This window comes from Aspergillus luchuensis, chromosome 1 (genome assembly GCF_016861625.1).
Source record: "Aspergillus luchuensis IFO 4308 DNA, chromosome 1, nearly complete sequence".
Taxonomy (NCBI): domain Eukaryota; kingdom Fungi; phylum Ascomycota; class Eurotiomycetes; order Eurotiales; family Aspergillaceae; genus Aspergillus; species Aspergillus luchuensis.
This window is the reverse complement of record NC_054849.1, coordinates 454,652-477,796: the sequence shown is the minus strand read 5'-3', so window position 1 is coordinate 477,796 and position 23,145 is coordinate 454,652. Positions and strand designations below refer to the sequence as shown.

General features: G+C 50.5%; 8 protein-coding genes across 8 annotated transcripts; 6 read left to right on the top strand and 2 right to left on the bottom strand.

Annotated features, from left to right (window-relative positions):
- Positions 1-1,075: 1,075 nt before the first annotated feature.
- Positions 1,076-2,386, top strand: AKAW2_10171A (uncharacterized protein; the record flags this gene model as incomplete). The annotated part of the gene is made up of 4 exons (XM_041684224.1): positions 1,076-1,276; positions 1,338-1,442; positions 1,490-1,851; positions 1,915-2,386. The coding sequence occupies 4 exons, from the start codon at positions 1,076-1,078 to the stop codon at positions 2,384-2,386; spliced, it is 1,140 nt and encodes a 379-aa protein (XP_041536891.1).
- Positions 2,387-3,412: 1,026 nt separating this feature from the next.
- On the top strand, positions 3,413-5,135 carry AKAW2_10170A (uncharacterized protein; the record flags this gene model as incomplete). The annotated part of the gene is made up of 3 exons (XM_041684213.1): positions 3,413-3,652; positions 3,711-4,058; positions 4,107-5,135. 3 exons carry the CDS (start codon positions 3,413-3,415, stop codon positions 5,133-5,135), a joined length of 1,617 nt encoding a protein of 538 aa, XP_041536890.1.
- A 436-nt stretch (positions 5,136-5,571) lies between these two features.
- AKAW2_10169A (class I SAM-dependent methyltransferase) lies at positions 5,572-6,652 on the top strand (the record flags this gene model as incomplete). Its single annotated transcript, XM_041684201.1, has 3 exons — positions 5,572-5,653; positions 5,743-5,859; positions 5,916-6,652. 3 exons carry the CDS (start codon positions 5,572-5,574, stop codon positions 6,650-6,652), a joined length of 936 nt encoding a protein of 311 aa, XP_041536889.1.
- A 3,166-nt stretch (positions 6,653-9,818) lies between these two features.
- On the top strand, positions 9,819-11,198 carry AIM6_1 (altered inheritance of mitochondria protein 6; the record flags this gene model as incomplete). The annotated part of the gene is made up of 2 exons (XM_041684190.1): positions 9,819-10,141; positions 10,193-11,198. The coding sequence occupies 2 exons, from the start codon at positions 9,819-9,821 to the stop codon at positions 11,196-11,198; spliced, it is 1,329 nt and encodes a 442-aa protein (XP_041536888.1).
- A 648-nt stretch (positions 11,199-11,846) lies between these two features.
- Positions 11,847-12,740, top strand: AKAW2_10167A (uncharacterized protein; the record flags this gene model as incomplete). Its single annotated transcript, XM_041684179.1, has 1 exon — positions 11,847-12,740. The coding sequence occupies one exon, from the start codon at positions 11,847-11,849 to the stop codon at positions 12,738-12,740; it is 894 nt and encodes a 297-aa protein (XP_041536887.1).
- Positions 12,741-13,993: 1,253 nt separating this feature from the next.
- On the bottom strand, positions 13,994-15,006 carry AKAW2_10166S (putative catechol dioxygenase; the record flags this gene model as incomplete). The annotated part of the gene is made up of 2 exons (XM_041684168.1): positions 13,994-14,690; positions 14,756-15,006. The coding sequence occupies 2 exons, from the start codon at positions 15,004-15,006 to the stop codon at positions 13,994-13,996; spliced, it is 948 nt and encodes a 315-aa protein (XP_041536886.1).
- A 3,555-nt stretch (positions 15,007-18,561) lies between these two features.
- On the top strand, positions 18,562-19,611 carry AKAW2_10165A (acetate uptake transporter family protein; the record flags this gene model as incomplete). Its single annotated transcript, XM_041684157.1, has 3 exons — positions 18,562-18,962; positions 19,037-19,211; positions 19,285-19,611. The coding sequence occupies 3 exons, from the start codon at positions 18,562-18,564 to the stop codon at positions 19,609-19,611; spliced, it is 903 nt and encodes a 300-aa protein (XP_041536885.1).
- Positions 19,612-20,084: 473 nt separating this feature from the next.
- Positions 20,085-22,083, bottom strand: AKAW2_10164S (uncharacterized protein; the record flags this gene model as incomplete). The annotated part of the gene is made up of 7 exons (XM_041684146.1): positions 20,085-20,318; positions 20,389-20,630; positions 20,693-21,167; positions 21,220-21,431; positions 21,479-21,568; positions 21,623-21,866; positions 21,916-22,083. 7 exons carry the CDS (start codon positions 22,081-22,083, stop codon positions 20,085-20,087), a joined length of 1,665 nt encoding a protein of 554 aa, XP_041536884.1.
- Positions 22,084-23,145: the final 1,062 nt, after the last annotated feature.

Here is a 23,145-nt window from a genome sequence, read left to right as displayed (position 1 = left end):
GTGAGCGTGTGTAGCACGGCTCACCAGCTGCGACACTTTGACATGCCCGCCACTCGATCGGCACTCTTGGCCTGCAGGGAATTTCACCCCCCTCTTTCCATCGTGACGAGATGATTAATGGAGTTGACAAGGGAGACACGGAACTACTAGGATGATCTAATTCGAAATCGAGCCATTAAGGATGGCAGGTTCGATTGCCAATAGGGAATCTCCGGATAACCTCGATGGTCATTGGACCGACCATTTGCCATGGCACGAAATTAGGGCGTGGCTGCAACCCTTGCCTGGATAATTGCTCTGTTCTTTGATCTCCCTTCTCAACGCAGGCCCAACGTTGTTTAATCGGGTTAAACCCAGGCTAACCAGGACGGCTAGGCGCGTGGCATGAGATAGGAATGTCTGGATGTGATCAGGTGCAGTGGTGATAGGCATTAAGGTTTTGGGGGCCCATTCTCGTGGTGGATGGCCACTCTCAGCGAGTCAGCGTGGCCAGCTCCGAAAATAGCTCATTTCTACCAACGCGCGATGCGGAGAGGAGGGGTCGATTAGCAGTTGATCAGCCGGGATCCAGTTTTGCTGTGCTTATTCGCGTCGGTATCCACCAACGACATGCGATCGGGGCGTACCGTCAAGACTTCGGACTTTCTTGGTGGATGTCTGCTTGTCCTACCGTCCGGCACAGAGGAGTGTGCCAACAATGTCTGCCGACCGTTATTTTCACTTATCGCTTTCATCAGAACACAATCAACCGGGCCATGTGTGCTTGTCTAGGGTTACACACCAATCCTATCTTTTCTCGTATAAGCATACCCCCTGTCCTGACCGGCTCAGAAAATAACAAACAATCGATGCGTCTCCAACGCGACTGCGGAAAGGTCAAGGTGTCAAGGAGTCACTCAACCCTGTCGGTCAAGGCTGTCAGCCGCAGAAGTAGCCAGCACACCCACCCTACCTCCTTCATTTCAGCGGCGCGATCTTTCTCAAAGAACCCGTCGGTAGATAATACCACGATGTCGTGATAGTTTCTCTTCGACACCAGTGATAGCGGGTCTCAGTCGCAGTGCCGCCTGTTGCGATGGCCGTCCTGGCCTCATCGCTTCCTCCTGGAGTTTCCCCTCCATTAACGGAGGATAACGACCATAACCATAACGGACTCGTCGTCATCGTCACTTCACTGGCTCTATTCTTGGTTCTTGCCTCGCTGGTTATCAGGTTATTCGCATCATCAAAAAGAGGCCTCATGCTCCAGGATGATCACGTTCTGTTTGCCGCAGCAGTATGTCAGCTTCCTCTAGCAGAGCCCCTTCACACACTAATCAATCTCTCGGGCCCCCCAGATATGCGCCTGCACTCAAGTATCACTTGTGCTTCTCCAGGTTCACCATGGGTGGGGCAAGTCAAAGGAGCTAATCTCATCCAGTGACTATACGCAAATGGAAAAGGTACGTTATCCGAGCGCAGCGGCCGACTAACGAGCTAATCGCCTTAGGCCGGATACGCAGCGGATCTGTTCTACGTCCTTATCATTGGCTTGTCGAAAATAGGAACCATGCTATTCTATCAAAATCTTTCCTTGCAGCGTACGAAGTGGATGATTAATGTCATCATATCCTCATGTGGCCTGTGGGCCATGGTCGCAATCTTGCTTCTAGCCATTCGGTGCAGCAACCATCCTTGGACCGACATTGATGACGCCTGTGCTGGGCTTTATCCAAGATGGCAAGCCATCTGTGCGCTTGATATCGTTTTGGAGGCCGTAATTCTTGCATATCCCGCGATAACGATCCGAAACGTCCAAATAAGCTTGAGCAAGAAGCTCAAGGTCCTATCCATTCTCAATTGTCGGATCATGTATGCCGCCCATCTACCTATGTGCTGAAACTCAGTATGCTGACACCGCTCCCTACACTCCAGATTGATCCCCCTTTCCGCCGTGCATCTATACTATATCCACTCCCAAATCTATTCCTCCAACCCCTCGCTTGTCGGGACCTATGCTACCATGGTAGCGGAGCTCCACCTCAGCCTCAGCATTGTTCTTCTGACAGTATCATGTTTGAAGATGTTCGTGGCAGTCTACGAGGATGATCATGGGTTTGCATACACGGAAGATGCTTCGAATTCGCAAAGTCGCAGCGGTCGCACCCCACAGAAGTCGTGGCGATCCTCTCGCCCGGTCAAAGATCTGAGCTCGTTCGGTAGCAGCTGTATTGAAGAAGAGCCGATCTTACGAACAGAAGCGACCGCATCGGCTTCGTCCCCACCACTTGAAGGGCACCAAAGCAATGCAATATTAAAGAGTGTACAAATATCGGTCACCCGGGAGAGCATTGAATTGGGCGAAATAGCGGGACCATCTTCTGCTGCGATACCCAGGTCAACATGAGTTTCTTCATCGGTGAGTCAATTGTATGATTCAGGATGTCTCGATTGTCAATAGATAATCTTAATGAATTGGGTCGTTTGTGGGTTCCTCACACCCCATTATATAATTCATGCTGTCCGTTAATAGTGCGCTGTGAACATCTTAATCCTCCCATTACTACGTTGCTACATATGGAAAAAAGGGTTGACAACGACGACCTAGTGAAGTTCGGTATATGGCCAATGCCCTACGGTCCTCGATATTATTCTTCCTAAGGAATACGTTGATGAGTGGCATTGCTGAAGATGCATGTACGATTACAATGTACCAATGCATTTGACAGGGTGATATGTATCCCATTCGGCCTTATTTGCACTTTACCGCGGGTCAGGGTGCATATGACTTCCAACGGCGAGGATTCTGGTTCCGGGAGGCTTTTCGTGCTTATTCTTCCCGTATGAACTGCACTCAGTTATGAACCATAGCCTCGTGTCTGACTGCCAGCAAGCATTGTGCGCATCCGTCCATTCAATTGTGATGATAATGTCCTAGAATCTAACGCGATTGTTTACTGGAGCACAATTGTAGCTACACCGTCATCATGAGCCAACCCGATATGGGAGATTAAAATGTTGGACACGATAGAATGGTGGATAAAACCTCCATTGCAAGTGAAGAGGACAATAGCCTAAGAGGGACTGCAATCCGTGGATGGAATGCTTCAGCCAGCCCAAAGTGGTCCCCGCACTTCGACGCCTCGGGCTAAAATCGACCGGGCCCGTGCGGACATTCCCATTCCTGGATTATTTACTCCCCCGCATGCAGACCCCACTGCTTTTCTATGTTTGAGTGGCACATCAGGCGAGCGTGCAATTCAGGCTGATATAATAAAGGATGTCACTTTCCATGTGTCCGGCGTACATGACGAACCGCGGACTATGGCCGTGGTTCTGAGTGTAAGGGTTACTTAAAGTATGCCGAGATCGCCTTCCAGTCATCACGCACGCTTTGAACCTACGATCGGCATTCAATTCGCCTCTCACGACAATGATACGTCTGGTCTACCTAGCTTCGTTGTTCTCTACTGTTTGCGGTCTTCCAACCGCAACAAACCATAGCGGACAGCCCGTAGTCGATCTCAAGTATGCCAAGTATCAAGGCGTCCGTCTAGAAGGCGGAGTCGACGAGTTTCTTGGGATGCGCTATGCATCTCCGCCCATTGGTGATCTGAGATTTCGGGCGCCCCGGGATCCGTCTGCGAATCAAACGCTTCAGAGTGCGACGGAGGTAATATTCTGGCTTTCCGTTCTAATGTCAACTGATACCCCTCTAATACTCTTTCCAGTATGGGCCAATTTGCATCGGGGTAGACGAGGAAGAGTCGCCTGGCGAAATAAGCGAAGACTGCCTGTTTATCAATGTTTTCAAGCCGTCCACAGCCACGTCTCAATCAAAGCTACCTGTTTGGCTCTTCATACAGGGCGGTGGCTACGCAGAGAATTCCAATGCCAATTACAATGGAACACAGGTGATACAACAGTCTGGTGACGCGATCGTATTTGTAACATTCAATTATCGTGTTGGTGCCCTTGGCTTCCTGGCCAGTGAACAGATTAGGCAGAACGGGGACTTGAATGCCGGACTGCTTGACCAGCGCAAAGCTCTCAGATGGGTCAAACAATACATCGAGAAGGTAATACTTGTAGACATGCAGATATTGCAGCGGCGCTGACGTTAACAGTTCGGGGGCGATCCCGACCACGTCGTGATCCATGGGGTGTCGGCGGGTGCTGGCTCCGTTGCATACCATTTATCCGCCTACAGTGGTAAGGATGAAGGGTTGTTCATCGGTGCAATTGCTGAATCGTCTTTTTGGCCGACCCAACGAACAGTGTCGGAGATGGAGTTCCAGTTCGAACGATTCCTCAATGACACAGGCTGTTCTACTGCTCGTGATCCCCTGGAGTGCCTGCGAACACAGGACATTGCAACCATTCAGAAAGGGAATACTGCCTCTCCCTTCCCTGGGGGAAGTAGTTCCCCGCTACCAGATTGGTACTTTCTCCCTGTGACCGACGGCAATCTAATTCCGCACGAGTTGTACCACGCGTTCGACGCAGGCAACTTCATCAAGGTTCCCGTCTTGGTAGGCGACGATACCGACGAAGGCTCTAATTTTGCCTACAACGCTAGCAGCAGTGCAGATGTGTCGCAATTTTTCAAGAATAACTATCCGAATCTCAATTCCCAGCAACTTGACACCATCAATCAAGTTTATCCTCGGGGCAAGCTGCTGCCACGGCACGCAGCATACTTTGGTGCTTCCTCCGCAGCATATGGGGACGCAACATTTACTTGTCCTGGAAATCATGTAGCGTCATCAGCTGCCAGATACTTACCCAATGCAGTGTGGAATTACCGTGTCAACATTATCGACGAGTCAAACATCGCTGGTGGCATCGGTGTCCCGCACACGTTTGAGCTACCCGCGATCTTCGGAGCAGGATCGACCGGGACTCTCAGCAGTGACTCGTCGTATCTGAGTTATAATGCAGCTATAATCCCCGTTACGATGCATTACTTCATCAGCTTTGTCCAGGCACTGAACCCGAATACATATCGATATGCAGCAGCGCCAGAGTGGAATACGTGGGGGGATGGGCAGCGTCTCCGGCTGCAGACGAATAATACTGCGATGGAGGCTGTGCCGCCGAACTCGGTTCAGGATTGTGCGTTTTGGAAGAGCCTAAGCGTGCCAATGGAGGTATAGTCCTGAGACTTGGGCAAGCTGGGATAGTGACGGACATGGGCACGAGCCGTAGTGCTAGATCGAGCTTGAGTGATGGCTTACATGTAGCCTATATACTATAGCACCGATGCAATGAAACACAATGTCATTCAACATCTCTGGACCAGCGGAAGCCACCCGTGTGTCATACGAGTACACGAGCACGCCTTATCAACCATGGCATGTACCAGTCAGCTGGGCTGATGGGCCAATCAAATCTCACGGTGACTCAGCACCCCCAGTCTCCGCAGGAGGATTTGGTTCCCCGCAGAGGTTTTTCCGCGCCGGTAGAAATGATAAGGTCTAGAAGTATTTATTTAGTATCCCCCAGTCAAGCCACCTGCTGCTTCTCACACTTGTCAGCCGTGGCCCTGCAGACATCCATTGAAAGCCTGATACTTGTTTGAAGCGGGTCAACATGGCTGCCAAGGACCTGACGACGAGAGAATGGATCAATGCTCTCATTGAGCCTGGCTATCTTCTAGTCTGGGCCCTGCGCTGTATGTGTGACACTGTTGGCGATGAATATTGCTGTCACTCGTGCCACTGCCCTGCAAGTCAAGCGACGAATATCTAACATACTGAACAGACTATGTCAAGGTCAACCTCGAGACCGTCTTCTGCAAAGGACAAATCCTCGCTCCTCTTCTCCACCAGAGCAGAGTGCGTGATGAAGCATTCGGCAAATTCTGGGTAGCTTTCAGCAGTTAGTGCACTACTTTACTCCTCTCCGGGAGGAACCAAACCTCTAACTCTCCCCAGCATACCTCCAAGCAAACGCCCCAGCATCACCACCACCCACCCAACCCCCAGACCAAATCATCCGCTCCTCAGACCTAATCCCACCCCTCCTCGCCCGCGCCTCGGGCACCGTCCTCGACGTCGGCCCAGGCACAGGTACTCAAATGCCCCTCCTCCGCTCCCCAGCCATCAAGGCCATCTACGGCGCGGAGCCCTGTCACGGCTTGCACGCTGAACTGCGCGCCAGCGCCACCTCCCAAGGTCTCGAGGATAAATACAACATCCTCCCGTGCGGCGTAGAATCCGCAGACCTTATCCCCGCTCTTCAAAGACAGGGCCTTCTCAAGACGGACGCTTCAGACGTGCCGTCCATCCTCGAAACCCTATCCACGACTAGAGAAGGCGTATTCGACACCATCGTCTGCGTGCGCGTGTTATGTTCAGTCCCCGATATGCACCGCACCGTCCAGGACTTGTACAATCTCCTCCGACCAGGCGGGAAAATGCTCGTTGTCGAGCATGTAGTTAACCCGTGGCGGACGCCGAAGGGGTCCGTGATCGCGAGAGCGTTCCAGGCCTTTTATGGCTTCATGGGCTGGAGTTGGTATTTGGGAAATTGCTGCATGAATCGGGATACCACCTCGGCGTTGAAGCATGCTGCGGATCAGGATGGTGGGTGGGAGTCGGCTGAGTTGGAGAGCTGGTTTGAGAGTACCCCGATGCCGTATGTTGCGGGCATTCTGACGAAGAGGGGGTGATTGATTGATAGGTGGGGGTTGTATAGGGATGTGGCAAAGAGGGCGTTTAGTCGGGGGTTCGGACATTAACGTTGTTAAGCTGCATTGTTATCTTTCGATTATTCGGATAAATTCGGACTCTGTAGCGTGATGCAAACTGTCCGAACAATATCGGACTCTCCTTATCATTTTATCAGGGCAAGATACCCCGAATCGATTAGAAAACCATCCGACTTGAACCCCCGATATCATAGAAAAGCTCCCGAATTAAGCCCCCGGCTTAACCCACGAAGATTGAACCCCCGGATTGAGGGGAAAAGCCTCCGAATTGGGCCACCTTAAGATTGGATTACTAATTATATAAAAGAACCCCCCGACTCTACCCCCCGAATTGACCAGAAGAGTTTCCGAAGTAAGGCCCCGAATCAAATACTAGGAAAACCTCACGATTGGATCCTCCGAATTAGATAGAAAAGCCCCCGACTGACTGAACCCCCGAATATTAAATAGAAAAACCACCCGATTTAAACCACCCGAAATTGAAACCCCCGACATGAGGCCCTCGAAATTGAACTCTTAAAACAGATAGAAAAGTATCTGAATTAAACTGAGTCAATTATAAAATTTCTAATTAAGTAGAAAAACCTCCCGACTTAACCCCCCGGAGATTGAACCTCCGAATTATACTGAAAAGCCACCGACTTGAACCCCTTGATCAAAGAGAAAGCCTCAGACGTAACCACCCGAAAATTGAAGCCCCGAATTCAATAGAAACCTCCCGACTTAATCATCCCGAAGATTGAACCCCAAGATAAACGAGAAACCCACCGATTTGAAGGCTCTGATTAGATAGAAAAGCCTCCGAATTCAACCTCCTCATATGTAAACCTTCTGATTAAATAGAGAAACCTCCCGACTTAACAACCCGAAGATTGAATGCCCGAATTGAAAAATAGCCTCCGATTTAAGCTAAGTTTAGATCCCTAATCATATAGAAGAACCTCCCCACTTAACCCCCAAAGATTGAACTCCCGAATTGAATAGAGAAACCTCCCGATTTAACCAACCGAAATTTGAACCCGCGCATTGAATAGAAAAGCCTCCGACAAAACCCCCCAATGACTGAACCTCCGATTTATGGAGAAGACCTCCGAAATTAACCCCCCAATCAAATAAAAAAAAAGGCCTCCGAATCAAGGCCTTGAATTTACTATAAAAGCCTCTTGATTTAAGCCGCCAACTGAACCCCCTAAAGTAATTAGAAACCCCTCTGACTTGAACCCCCGAATAAAGTAGAGAAACCCTCCGACTTTAACCCTCGGAGATCTATTCGCCGAATGATATAGAAAAGCCTCCGAATTGAATCCCCTCAATTGGTAATCCCCTGATCGAATAGAAAGCCACTAACTTAACCCCCCGAAGACTGAATCCCCCAATCGTAGATAGAAAATCCCTCCGAATCAAGCCCCCTAATTGGATAGAAAGACCTCGCGACTTAACCTCCCGAAGATTGGACCCCGAATTAAATATAAAAGCCCCCGACTTAAATCCCCTTGATGATAGAACCCTCCGAACGTTGAACCCCCGAAACCCCCCCGACTCGGCTTTCATCGGCGTTTTCACTTGCCGGTGGCTTTCGGCGTTTCGGCGTTTGAGTTGAACCCCCCAGTCCGGGCACAACGCCGAACGCCGAGCAAGGATAATGGATCCAGAGGAAACGCCGAATGAGGGGTGGGTCGGTCGGCGTTTCGCAGTTTTCTTCGCTTTCTATGGGATTGTATTCGATGTGCGATCGGGGGGTTTTCACTTGGGAAACACAAGTTGGATTTGTAATTGGAGGCATTTCTCTTTATTGGGGTGATTGATTAATTGTTCGCTACTCAAAATAACTCCCGGCCGCATCGGCAACCTGCCCGAGCCCCTAGCACACTGCCCTAAAATCATTGTACTACTCATTGCTAATTCACAGCCTTTGATAGAAATAGTGGTTGCTTGTAGAAACGCGTTGGGCGGTGTACTGGGTGGCCGGCGCGGGCGGGTGGCCGATGCGGCCAGGAATTACGTTAGTGGCTCGGTGGGGTGTTTGGAGTATGACTTTGGATGTGGTAGACTGCTAGGAGTGATTTATCTTCGACTGGAGCTCTATGATGGCAGATCAGAAGATTATTGTACTAAATATTAGGAATTAATCTCGTAGATCTTGCTTTGGGGGAGGTTAATAATGTCATGGATGAGCGGGATGGCAACGTCGGGTAGAAAGGGACCTTCATGGGTATCGAAAATAACTGAACGAAAATGGATATCACGAAGCATGTAAATATAAGGATGAATATTTGCTTATCTCCTTGTCTTTCAACAATCAGAATACCTATGAGCAATCTTCTGGCTTCACTTCTTTGATACCCGCAAAGTTGAGTATTGTGCGCACAAGAGCACATGCATAGCCTATAGCGAACTTGGTGTGCCTCGCTCGGGTTTTGAACTGAAATATTGGACATGCTCATCTCTGTTTGCAATTTCAGGGCAAGAAATTGGTGCTCGTAGCGTTGGGGGTCAAGTAAGCCTTTGGGTTCTGTCATGCCATATAATAGATCGTTGGGGTTCTCTTGATTCCCGCTGTCTTAATCCTCAAAAAGTACATGATAACTATTATGTTCTTATGGGTTATATTTAAAACAAAGGCTATAGATAGGAAATCTGTGGATTGTTGTTTCGATGACAGTTTTGGCATTGAGTGGTTGATAACATTTACGAACTCCAATCCTGGATAATTAGGACCGTAGTTGGTTCAGCAATAGGCAGATACTTCAAAATAGAGATATTCCAGAGCATATATTGAACTTCTGGCAATGCACAAATGGAAATCCACGGTGAGGCACACATCATGTGTTGGGGCCCGACTAAAATTAGCCGGACATGCAAGCTTGACCCGGACAAGCTTTTCGCTAAGTTCTTGGCTAACCAAGGCCAGACAGTCTGGCTGGCTGGCACCGTCCAGCTAGTGCCAACCTTGAAGGCAACTGATGAACGCTGAATGGACTGGTCGCTGCTGCGCCACTTTTGAGAGTCTGCTGCTGCCTAGTCCCCTCTTTTCTGCCGAAGACCCCGGATTTTGCCCGATCGCTCGTGAAGTTTTCGCTGCACCTCTTGCGGCATCGGTCCGTGTCGACGAGAGTGCATCGCAAATATGGCATATGAAGTCTCACGCGATCAACCTGAGGAAGGAGAGCCGTCCTCTTCTCGCGTTTTCGCTAAACACTCTCCTTTGGAGATGGTTCCTGAGGTAGAATCCGATCAGGATGAGAGCAGCTTCGAAGCTCTACCTCTGACCAATCTTGGTCCTAAACGTCGGCGACGGCGAACCATCACTCGAGTACATCGCAGCAGGCTGCGCAGTCTATGTAGTTTGTGGAAATTCCGTCATTTATATTGTCATATTCATCCGTACTCCCGAAGAGCCATGCTTTGCAGATTCGTAAAGCGCCCGTTCTGGGGCGCCGTGATCGTGCTGTGAGTGTTGCTTGTCACCTGCATCAATGGTCGCTCGCTAATCTCATCTAGCGGCCTCCTCAAAATCGCCTCTCTCTTTTGGTCTGGCTTAGTATACCTCTTTCCAGACGATCTTGATGCCCGTCTCGACGCCTGGGTCTTCCCTGCCGGTCGCCCATCCATATTCTCGCATTGGACCACCCACGGTGTCGTCCCCGTGCGATGCCACTCACACAATGACTACTGGCGCGACGTACCGCTCCATTCGGCCCTTACCGCGGGCTGCATCGGTGTTGAAGCCGACGTCTGGCCATCCAACGACGAGCTGCTGGTCGGACATACCCCCTTCACACTGCACCACGAGGTCACTCTCCGTAGCCTGTACCTCAATCCTCTTCTGGACCTGCTCCAGAAGCACAACACCCGGTCGAGCCAACTCGAGCCCGCGCACCATCCCGGCAGCTTCCGCGCCGGGGTATTCTCCAGCGACCCATCACAGACCCTTGTCCTGCTCATCGATTTCAAGGAGCAGCCGGAGGCCACCTGGTCCATGGTGATGGAGCAGCTCCAACCCCTCCGTGACAGTGACTACCTCACATATTTCAACGGCACAGACGTCATCACCCGGCCCCTCACAGTCGTCGCTACAGGCGATGCGCCCTTCGATCGCATCACATCGAACCAAACATACCGGGACATCTTCTACGACGCCCCGCTAGACCAGCTCGCCCTCCTCCCACCCAGTACCGAACAATCCGATCGTCCAAATCCAGAAGCAGATCCTACCTACTCGTACAAGAATAGCTACTATGCCTCTGTCGACTTCCGCAAGACTATTGGCAGTCTATCCCGCAACCGCTTCTCGCAGGGACAGCTGGAGCTGGTTCGGAAACAGGTTGAAGCTGCGCACGCGCGGGGCTTGAAGGTGCGGTACTGGGGAACCCCAAGCTGGCCGCGGGGTTTGCGGAACCATGTTTGGCATGTGTTGGTGCGGGAGGGAGTGGATCTGATCAATGTGGATGATTTGAGGGAGGCCACGAGGCAGGATTGGAGGAAGCATCGGAGTTGGTTTTTTTGATGGCTGTGGATGGAGTAGCATGGTTCTGTATGCAGATATGTTGGTGGAGTTATGGAAATGTGAATGTGAATGTGAATGTGATTTACTCATTGATATTACTCTTGTCTCATCTGGGTAAATGGTTCAGTACTCAATAATCACGTAGTTTAAAGAATGATGGGAATTTAAACAACCCTAATAAGTCAGTGACATCGCAAACATCTTACGAAATGGGAAAGTCCTACTGGTTGGGAGTCTTCAAGCAATACCAGGCGCGGTAGAAGAACAATTATATTTAAAGCATGAACATGACTTTCTCTAGGAGTCTGCCATATAAATAAACATCAGTTTCAACCACTACGTACATACAAGTGGCAACAGGGCATCTTCGGAGGCGGATAAATTCCTGCACCGACCGCATCAGAAGTTCCCCTTGTCGCCAGGAGGAAACCAATTTCACCATTACATATAGCCCAATCCTGTCACGGCTGTGACAGAATTCAGTGGTCCATAATTCCTGTATTCCCTTCTTCCTAATAAGTTCTGCTTCTTCAATAAACATGGACTACTTTGAAAGTGATCTCGTCAAGCCTCCAATTCCCTATACTAAGGGGTGGAGATTCAGTGCGCGATCACATGCTACACCAGCGCCCACACCAGTGACCCTAGATGGATGTCGCAACTCCGACGATGGGAGAGAAGAAAGAGCAACACTTCGTCCTGTGGCTCGATGCTGCAAATATCCTCCGCTACCAGGGGATCTTGGGCAACATACTGTCGACCTCGAGGTCTTTGGACCCTATAAGAGTCGGTGACGGACATAGTGCACAAGTCTTTAATGTCCGCGTCCTGAATCCAGAGTCCAACACCGAGACGATTCAGGGGACAAGGGACTTGGTTGCTAAGGTGTATGATCCGCTCTACCTCGATGATCACGGCGGTTATTTCAATCCATTTCTTTGCGTGGACAAGCATTACACCCATGAGGCACAAACGTATCGAGTGCTCTCCGATCTCCAAGGGGACCTGATACCCCGCTTTTATGGGTCTTATTCTACCGATATCAATTGTCAAGATATTGGTGATGACGCGGAGACAAATGAAATGTGTTCACGGACTGTCCGTCTGATTTTGATTGAGCATATCCCTGGAAAATCGATGCTACAAGCCGGCCCAAGCAATTTCCCCCAACGGGATCGTCAGCAAATCATGAAATCCGTGATAGAATTTGAGTCCGAGTCCTATAGACGCGATATACTACTTACCGACTTGAGTCCCAGGAATGTCATGATGGTTCCACCGGGCTCGCGCCGGCAATGCAACCTTGTATTTCTGGACTTTGCTGGCGCTCTCTTCGGCCGAAAGCTGGATGAGCCGCTACTTGCCGGTAGAGAGTTTTTCCTCGGGCAGTATATTTCTCCTATTCTGCGATGGAAGAAGGGTATGAAGCTTGAATTTGACGACTGGATCGACTGGGAATGGGCAGACTGGGTCGATGCGGAATTTGCTCATACCGCCCACACTATCACTCCAGCAATTCGTGAGAGATACAGTAAGAAATAGGTGTGCTCACACGACAAGATGTTCTCAAGACTATTTTTCCTTGTTCAAACCAACCGGGCTCTACACACGTCAGTGCATTCGAATCCAGGTACAACTAGTTGAACTGCAATGCCAACCCAGATGACATACCGCTATCGACGGGTATCGGATGGCACATCCTGGCTGATCTCGGGTTGAAACGGCAGGCATAATCACCAGGAAGCCCACGACAAGCACTTGTGTGAATCATTCGAAGTCTATGCGCCTATTGCACTGGCCTAGACTGTATGTTTGAACAATTGATTGATCGAAGATTGTGAACGGCTTACCCTTACTGTGAGTCATATGTTACTGCAAAATAATGGCGTGAGCTGAAAATGTGGATACGATGCAATACACCTTCTCGGCGAGCATAACACAATGCCTCTCGGTCTGATCAATCCGCGGATGCATGATAGTCGCTTCGAGCGCAACAACAGAAGATATGATCTGTCTTCTTGTTTTGGTATGTTTTCTAAAGAGGTCTATTTAGTATGCGAGGGGAGAGCTATGGGCTCAGACGTGCCATTTCCATTTCATGGCGTAATACCCCCCCCCCCCCCCCCCGTTGACGCAGACGAAACTACATCTATCAATTTCTCCACTACTCCAAGGATGCAAGTTTTATAATATAATTGCAACAGGGAAGTCCAGTCTTCAGCCACAATATACAGACACATCCAACCACGTAGTGATTGCTTTGGACGGCCTGCTTCGGATTGCTATTGATACTCCGTAGTGAAACGAGTAGTTCCGTACTTCCGTTATTTGCCACGTAATAATCCGGCACCGTCATAAATCATGAACTGAGCGATGTGCATAAAGCCATATTCTTATATTTAATTTTGATGTGACTTTTGTGGGTAATGAGTGACTACTACTAATGCAGGGGTTCGGTCCACGGGATGCACCCAATCTGGATACTTAGTACTTACTACCACTACGTGGGACGATGACATTGACTAGGATCCGATTTGCGGAGGCTTGGCCTGGGGACCCCGCACTGGACCCAGTATGCTTATGCAGGTGCTATGATCTTCTCGAAGTGCAGTCGAAGGCATATGTGGGTCTACTAACTACGACGGCGCTAGAAGTTCCATGTGTGAAGGGTATGAAAAAAATCTGTATTCAAACAGTATGTCCAAGGGTCATCGCTGAAAGTTCGACAAATGCAAAACTATGTACATCAAATGCTTCGTATCACCAAATCATGGCATGTGTTTCTGTGATTTTTTTTACAGCTTCTCCTGGGTCTTGCTGGCCTTGTTGAACCGCTCGAAGGAGGAGACCGGGGGAGCGGAGTTGGGGTTGGGGTGGTGCTTCTTCAGAGCCATGGTGACGTTGTACTCCAGGTCGAGCTGGGCCTTGGGGTCATCGGTCTTGGGCTTGAAGTCGACAACCAGATCGTCCTTGACGGCGAAGACGGAGTCGATGTCGAGATGAGGGTCGTCGGAGGGGTAGATCTGGTTGATGACGGTGGCGTAGTCGGGGTGGGTGATCATCAGGTGAATGTGGGCAGGACGCATGGGAGAGCGGTCCATGAGGTTGAGGAGAACACCGGCGGGACCGTCGGTGGGGAGAGAGTAAGGAGTGGGGTGGTAGCAGTACCACCAGAACTCGCCCTTCTCGTTGGAGCGGAACTTGCCGCGAAGGTTGTTCTCGGTCTGGTTGGGGTCCTGGAAGTCGTACTGGCCGTTGGCGGAGGCTTGCCAGATGTCAAGAACGGCACCGACGATGGGAGCACCAGTCTCCATGTCCTTCAGAACACCGTGCATGAAGGTGACCTTTCCGTTGGGGTTGGGGTCCTGAATGATGCTGTCGCCGAGCTCACGGAAGGGAGCGTTGGGAGACCAGAAGGGGCCTAGAATGACGTTGGAGGTGGGGGAAACACCGTCCTCAGTGACGATCTTGTTGGCGATCTCATCGACAAGGCTGTGGGGAGATAACAATTAGCTTTGAGTCTGGTGCGACCGCTGTTGTTGTGTGGTTGGACTTACGATTCCAGACCGATGACATCGCAGATACGGTGGCACTCGTTACGGATGGGAGTGCTGATCTTTCCGATGGAGTTGATGAACTCGACACCAAGCATCCACTCAGCGGAGGTAAGCTCAACCTCACGAGCGAAGTCGTGGATGTGTCTGATCAGGGCGCCAAGGACCACACGAGCACGCTCGGGGGTCTTGGGTCCCATAGAGTTGACCACATAGGGAGTGAAGTTAGGGTCGAAGCGGCGGTTGGTAGACATGTTGTCTGTGTGTGTATGTGTGGTATAAAGAGGAGAAAGGTAGAAGGTAAAGGTTGAGAGAGGAGTGAGATGTAGAATGATCGGAGACAAAAATTCAGCGAGGTCTGGAGGGTCTATATACACGATGAATTTGGTCGTGGCAAGTCTGGATAGAACGGCGAGCGACGGCAAATCGATCGGCTACAACTCCGTGTGGGGACAGTGCGACGGTACCAGACACCCAAAGTTACCGTTGCCACATGCCGACGGATCTGATGGGTTGCATGATGCGATGGTTCAGTTTTCGCAGTTCGTAGTGGGAACAGCCGAACGACGGCAGGTTGAATGTGCCTTGCCGAATTAGCAAGATTACCTGCATATCAGAATCGATAATTGATTTTGATATCAAACTGCATTGCTGCGCGGTGATCCCGGGGTTGCTCTTACCCGCGGGTAAGTGCTCCCTGCCTTCCCCAGCTCTCCGCCTTCCTATCCGGACTGACGCCTCCTCGACGAACTGTTTTTCCGCCCTGCCATTCACCTACCGACCAACAGCCTTGTTGGCAATGGGCTGATTATACTTCTGAAGTAGGGGTTCTATGCACAGCATCCTCATCGTGTGGACCAATCAAGATGTTTCAAGTAGTAATCCTACTTTGGGAAGTAGCTGAGCCTTTTGTCAGCTCTTCGATCTCTCCCCAATTTAATTGGCCTCTTACATACCGTCATAAACAAACACACAAGGTACTTCATTTCTATCGGGGCTTTAGCTCTCATAGTGAATACAGAAGAACCTGTCACGATCAATGTCCTGGCAATCCCTCTATGCTGCTCATAATTCTGCCGGCAAGTCGACGGCTGGCAATCCGGGGGCGGGGGCGGGGTGACTGCCGGGGGGAAAAACAAAAACCTGCGCTCTTCCCCAAAGAGGACAGCGGTGTGTACGCCTTTACTTTTTGACGGGCTCTAATTGGCGCTGACCCTTTCCGGCCTCGAAGCCGATATGAGACCGGCATCCGAGCAGGACCCCGTTGCCGTTGGGCACGTGCCATCCTTAATCTCGGGATTGACAAGCGGGGCGGCATACCGATGCCCCGGGAAGAATGACCCCAGGTCGACCACGCTGCACTGTAGGGCAGTATCCGAGGTGGTGATTAACCACGGCTACCCCTGGATGTCGTATGATTGTAAGCCGGGGGAGTGGATCTACCCTCTTCCCTCTCAACACGGCATCGCTGCCGACTCTGATTCACTCTTCCGTCGAGTTGGGTATTGCGGATGAGCTACCGGTAGAATCAACCATCTACTGCCGTGACGGGCACTTCTTTTACACATCAGACCATATGTGACTATACCAGCATAGTGCCTAGTCAACGTTGTTTTCAACAATCTGGCGCCTTCCAAGCCGAGTTGAACAGCATTTGTACAGCAGTAGACAGTGTCAGACCTGTTTTCCACGCGAGGGCTCCGGTATAGTTCACGCCAACTGCCAACCCAACCTTCCACACGTTGAGCTAGCCTGACTCAATGAGTCAAACCTCATTGGCGCGCATTCCGCCTGCGATCTATGCACCAAGTAGCCTAGCCACGTGCGAACCAGCCTTAGTGGTGTGGACCGGAAACTGACCAGTACACCAGAAATAGACACAAAGGATAGACTCTTCTCCCCTGGCTAGCCGCAAGAGGCATCCGAGGAACTTTCCACGTCGTCAAAGCTCCAAGACCACAATTGCCATCCGGCCTTGACAAGCGGATCCCGTCAAGGGACAAACAAATCCCCGGGAGTGGGCACCAGGACCGTCCCGATTCCTTCCCCGGACATTCCCAAACCTTGTATACTTGATACGTCTGCGGCAGGGACCAGGCTAGGTCATAGTTGCAGTAGTCAGCCCACCTAATAGTCTCTTGGCTACCTGTTATCATCGCCTGAGGCACCAACTGGACTTAATACGGTCTAGACTGGGCTCTGCACGCTGTTCGATTAGTCTTTCCCCGGTATTAGCACGGCCCGTTCCTGGCTAACTGTCTATTGGTGCAGTCCCTGCAGTCGGAGGGTCCAGCATGTGGTTCGTCCTGGTTCAACGTTCCTCGGGGAACCGTGTAGTCGTGGACACTTGTTGGCAACCCATATCAGAGGCGAACCATTGAGCATGAAACAAAATTTACTTGTTCTGTTGGAATCAATCAGTAGGCTTCTGCCAGTTGGGATCCTCTATAGGTGAGAGTTACTTGTACGGGTTTCGGTTTTTGGAAGCTATACAGACATGGAGACGTCTCATTGCGGAAGCCCTCATCATGGGTTCTTGCTTGCAATTCTATCAGTCAATAAATCAATACTGGTCATTTTGTTTCACTCTCTTGTTAGCTAAATCTGTTCTAAACGATGAATCTTTTGACGAATGTCAAAATACAACTGTCGAAAATCGGTCGTTGTTGGCAATCAGTTTGTCCTGGTGGTTTAGATATATATTTCTATGCCCTATACTTTGGTGCTACCAGAGACGCTGAACACCATGAATTGCAAAAGGCCTTTCCAATACGCAAAAATAGCCAACTAAAATACAAAGTCATTCTTTGATCTACTTAATTACTATAGGATAGTATTTTCCATCGAAAGTCTCATGTCTCATAATCAAGCCTGTACTAATAGATTGTGCGACCATTGTTGTTAGGAAAATATATGCCTCAGGCATGAATGCTTTCTGCGCAACCTGGCACCTTCAACCAAGGGCCAATTGCACACGTAAGAATCAATTGGCCGCAACAATGAATAGACTTCCCAAGTCTGGCCACATCATCGTCCCATCTACGAATCAGTCCAATTTTGCTGCTGTGCTCCCATGGTCACCTCCTTGCCGATGCATGGTACATTGTTCCTCCGCTCCGGGGAGTCGGTTGGGGTCAGACCCGATCCTGCCCGGGGCGGCAGTTACGCTATCCGGCCACGCCCGGCCACTACAGGCTCGGTAGTTGAAGAATGTCAGCATCCGTGATCCTCCGCCTCTTTGGTTCCTGCCCCGGCTTCACTTGTCTCCGTCCTGAAGACTTGGTCCTACCAGCAGCCACGAGCGATTCTATTGGACACCGTCAAGGCACGATGGTCATGTGCATGGTTACATTTACTATCGATTCAGCAAAGCCTAATCCCCCTCGGGGTTGACCGTAACAGTGACTGAGAACTTCTCTGATTCGCACTCCCCTTCCATCTATGACGCTGATCCTGGCCACCTACGGACAGCTTCTCCGCACAGGCTCTCCACTGCCCCAGCACCTCCCCGGATTTCCACTGGCGCATCCATCCATTGCATTTAAGTAATGATATCAATCTCGTCCCAATTTTGAGATTCCATCTCTTCAGCGAGCATCATCACTCAATTAGATCGAAGATCAAGCTCAATTCCCCAGGCCGCCATGTGCGATCCAGATATTACCCGTCGATCCCCCGCTTGGGGAAGACGATCGAACAGCCCCCTGGCTTGGAGATACTATATTCCTTCTTCTATTTAGCTAAATAGCAAAGACCCCAGTAGTATAAGCCCCTATCTTCCAATTCTTCACCATCTCAATGAAGACAGAATGCCTTCAGACAACCTCTCCATCTTCCCCTCAACATCAATGTCTTCCACCCCCAGTTCCCAAGAGAAACCCCCAACCACCGAACCAACCCTCGTGAGAACAAACACCTCTACAGCAACTCCCAATGACTCCTTCCACTTCGACTTCGGGCCCCTCGCCCACGTCAACACGGCAGGAACCACCTATCCCGCCTTCGCAGGCGAACTTCAACCGGGTCTATGGAAGCCCCAGAAGCGCCGCAAGATGGCCAATCCCGCACCGTTAGGCCTATGCGGGTTTGCGCTCACGACATTCCTTCTGGGCTGCATCAACATGCAGACGTTGGGAATTGCCACTCCCAACATCATCGTCGGGCCTGCGTTCGCATACGGGGGTCTTGTCCAGCTTCTCGCGGGCATGTGGTACGTACATACCTCCAACCCAGAAACTCAATTCTCCCATCCACCCAACCATAACCACTAACCAAATAAACCAGGGAAATGGCCGCCGGGAACACCTTCGGCGCAACCGCGCTCTCCTCCTACGGCGGCTTCTGGATCTCCCTATCCATAGTCTTCATCCCCGGCGGATTCGACATCCAGGGCGCCTACAAAGCAGCCAATAATGGCAGCCTGTCAATGTTCTATGACGCATTCGGGTTATTCCTAATGGTACTGTACTGCCCCCACCTCCCCACTCCCATACCTCCCCAACCAAGACTAATTTGGAATGAAATACATACAGGGCTGGTTCATCTTCACCTTCCTCCTCTGGCTCTGCACGCTCAAATCAACCTACGTCTTCTGCGCCCTCTTCGCAGCCGTTGATATCGCCCTCCTTCTCCTAGCGGTCGGGTATATCCACCGCACAGCGCCGGAGGTGCCCAACGCGAAGATTATCAAGGCGGGTGGGTTGTTTGCGCTGCTGGGTGCGTTTATGGCTTGGTATGTTGCACTTGCGGGCATCGCGGACGATAGTAATAGTTTCTTTCTTGTTCCTGTGTTTCATTTCCCCTGGTCGGAGAAGGGGAGGGAGTCGAGGAGGAAGGAGGAGAGTGAGGGGAGTGTTTGATTTGTTGATTTTGATACCATGATTTTGCTGATGGGTTATGGGGTTTTGCATGTTTGATGTGTTATGAGTAGGGGTTCTTTTGGTCTTGGAATGCTTGCTTTGTGCTTTTGCTTTCGGTGACTACCTTGGATCGGTATTTGGTATGGATGGATGGTGGGATTTAGGCGCTTGGATTAGTACTTGACTTCTTATTTCTTTCTTATTTCTTTGAGTTTCCTTTTTTGGATCTAGATTCGCGCTGTACTAGACTAGCCGACCCTATGTCTCATATAAAGTAGATGATGATACGAATACCAATATATCTGATACCATAAAGAGATCCATTAAATCAGGAAACCTAGACACGTACACCCAACATAAGAATCTGCAATCATCCACCATTTGCGTAACAAGACAAGCACACCACACCCCCACAATTATCCACCCCATCCCTAACACACCCATACAACAAACCACCAGAGACAGAAATATAACTACCACATCCGCAAATACGTCCCCACCCGCCTCCACCTCGGCATACCATAATACACATCCAACCGCCGAATATCCTCAGCAGTCAACACTGCCCTTCCCGTACCCAGATCAGCAGTGTTTGGATCGCGCCACTCGGTCCGAAAGACAATCTTGTACAGTACCGTGGCAACGATAATCAATATGAGTCCGATGGTGTAGGAGAAGAAGTTGTATGCTGAGAAGGAGTCGTCCATCTATCGTCGATTAGTGAGGGGGTTAGGGGTTACGGTTAGTGTGTGGTAGAGAGAGAGGAGGGTGTCTTACTGGTTTGATACCCAGATAGAGAAGACAGATGAGAAGTAGTGTTGATATGATAAGAACTGTGACTGGAGCTAGTGGCCATAGGGGGGAGTGCCATGCGTAGGCGGGACTTGTTAGGAGGGTGCTGTTCTGGGCTTTGATGGCGGCGCGGAAGCGGAACGAAGTGATTGCGATGATGGCCCAGTTGGTGAAGAAGGAGGCGCTGGTTATGGCGATGAGCCAATTGAGGACTTCGAGGCCGCCGGCTATGATTGTCTTCGTTAGTATTGCTAGGGAAGTTATGAATTGTTTTTGGGAAGAGGCTCACCGCTCAAGCTCATGTAGGTGATTGTGACTCCTACAACGGCAGTAATGGATAGGGCCCATCTCGGACGACCTTTATCGTCCACCTTGGCAATGAATGAGGGTAGTAGTTTTTGAAGTGCCATAGTGCGGAGGATGCGTGATGGAAGGAATATTCCTTCTAGAGCAATGGCGAGGATGCCGATGATCAGGCACGCATTGATAAGACTGGGAATACCTTTGATTCCGGCGTCTTCGACGGCAATCACAAAGGGGGACGTGGTCACGCTGGATCCGCCTAGTAGGCGTGAGTCGTCTGAGGGAACAATGATCGACACGAGCACCACGGAAACGAGATAGAAGACCGCTACTCGCCATGGGACTAGGTTGGCTGCGTGTGCCATCGAGTAGCGAGGCGATTCGGCTTCGCCGCCCATGACTCCGATGAAGACCTGGTCACCAGTGCCCCAGATAGCAAGTAATGCGGCGTTGGCAAATCCCTGTATCTATGGCTGAGCTCTGATCGGAACACGATTTGCATGGGGTACTCACACCAAAACCATTCTTGAATGCTGGGAGCTCTGTCCATGTACTTCCATCTCGTACATACCCTGACGGACCGGCACCACCGATTATCGCCAGTGATATTATGGTGATAAAGAGAAATAGTAGCACCTTTACTAAGGAGCCAAAGTATTCAAGCCAGCCGAAATACTTGTTCGGCACCAAGAAGACCGCCAAACAGATAACCAGGTATATCGTGACTACAGTTGTAAGCAGGTACCATGCGTATATGCTGAAGGAGACTCACGCAAAGCTGCTTCAGGAATGGCCCCGTCGGCCCAGAAGTTGACTAAAAGCACGAAGAAGGTCCCTTCGGACGCAAACACGGTCGTCCATCCTAGCAATAGATGAGTTCACATGACCGTGGGAAGGTCTGAGCTTGGCCACTCACCTAGCCATTCTGCAACGCCAGCACCAAAAGCCAATGCTGGGTCAACCCATCGATCGGCGTAGTCGATGTAATTGCCTGAAGTGGGAAACGCAATCGTCATCTCGGACAATGTTTGCAAGTTGGCCCAGACTCCGATGCAGACGATCAAATAGCCTATGAACATGTTTCCTGGGCCTCCCTCGCCTAAAGCCTTCCCCGTCGCTATGAATAGACCACTTCCGACATTGGAACCCAGAGATATTGCCTGTCGTAATCAGTATACTGTGTGGTTTGGGTCGTGAGATGGAGCATACGTGAATCAGACGTGGAGTTAATGTTCGATGCAGTGTCCCTGATCCTTCCACGTCGGAGTCTACCTGACCTTCGTCCACCGAATGTGTGGGCGTGAGATCCAGTGGTTTCTCACTGCACACTTTCGAGGAGCTATCTGGTCCATTGATTACTTTCAATTGGGATTCCATGACAGCAAGATAAGTAGTAACCAAATTCGTGGGCGATTGAGCGATCGCCAAAGCAAGGGAAACAAAATGGTCTTTAGAATAGGGTGTTGCATGTAGGGTATGTGACTATCAGTATATCAACTCGCTCTCACCTTCCCAATCCAAGATCTCCGCACTGATAAGAGGCAAGCAGTGGTTGATCCGACTCGCTCCTGACCTATCAATAATCAGCTAGACGGGGATTCGGACCTCAGTTGGTTGCTGCTAACGCACGGGAACGATTGGCAAGATAAGGGGTTTCGCAGGTGCTCGTTCCGAGTTAACTCAAAACCCCCATCCTTAGCTCATCAGGTCTTCTCGGGCTCCCAGTACTCGGAATGTTGTGCATTCCAGGTAGGTCTCGAACGTGCCATACCTCTGCACAATGTCAAGGGCCACGGTAAACATACGGTTCCCGGTGCTCTCCCCAGATCGTCCTAGCCATCTAATGAAGGCTTGCCTCGTCTAAGTTTCAAGTGCTTCATACACGGCGACTCCCGGTCATCATGTATTCGAATATCAATTCAAAGCTCTTTGCGTCTGCTTGTTGAACTTAGATAAGGGGTCCTCTGCTGAACGTATGGTTGTAAGTTTGTGGATTGATGCCCCTCACGCACCGATGAAAGGTAATTATTAAGGGCTTATGAACTGCCTGGAAAGGTGACATAGAACAGCCCATTGCCCAGCACGTACGTGTGCCCATACTGAACCCTTGCCCGTCCAGTTCATCCAAGGTGGATTCAAGCGGGTACCGTCTGTGAGTGACAGCTGCTCCAAGGCATTTGGGGCAAGGTGGCGTCTTACCACAATGATCTGTCAGTAACTGTACCTTGAATCAGCTACCACCCCAAGAATATGGCACAAATTAAAGGCAGCCTGCGTGCATGTAGCTCTTCCTAGGCAGTTTCCTGGATGAGGCTAGTGCAAGGAGGTAGCCAAAGCAGGCGCGGTGGGTCCGATATGCGCTCACAGTCGAGCATCCGCTCCTCACACGTCGAACAACGGGACCGGCCTCGGTCGCATTTCACCTTTCCGGCTTGTCAG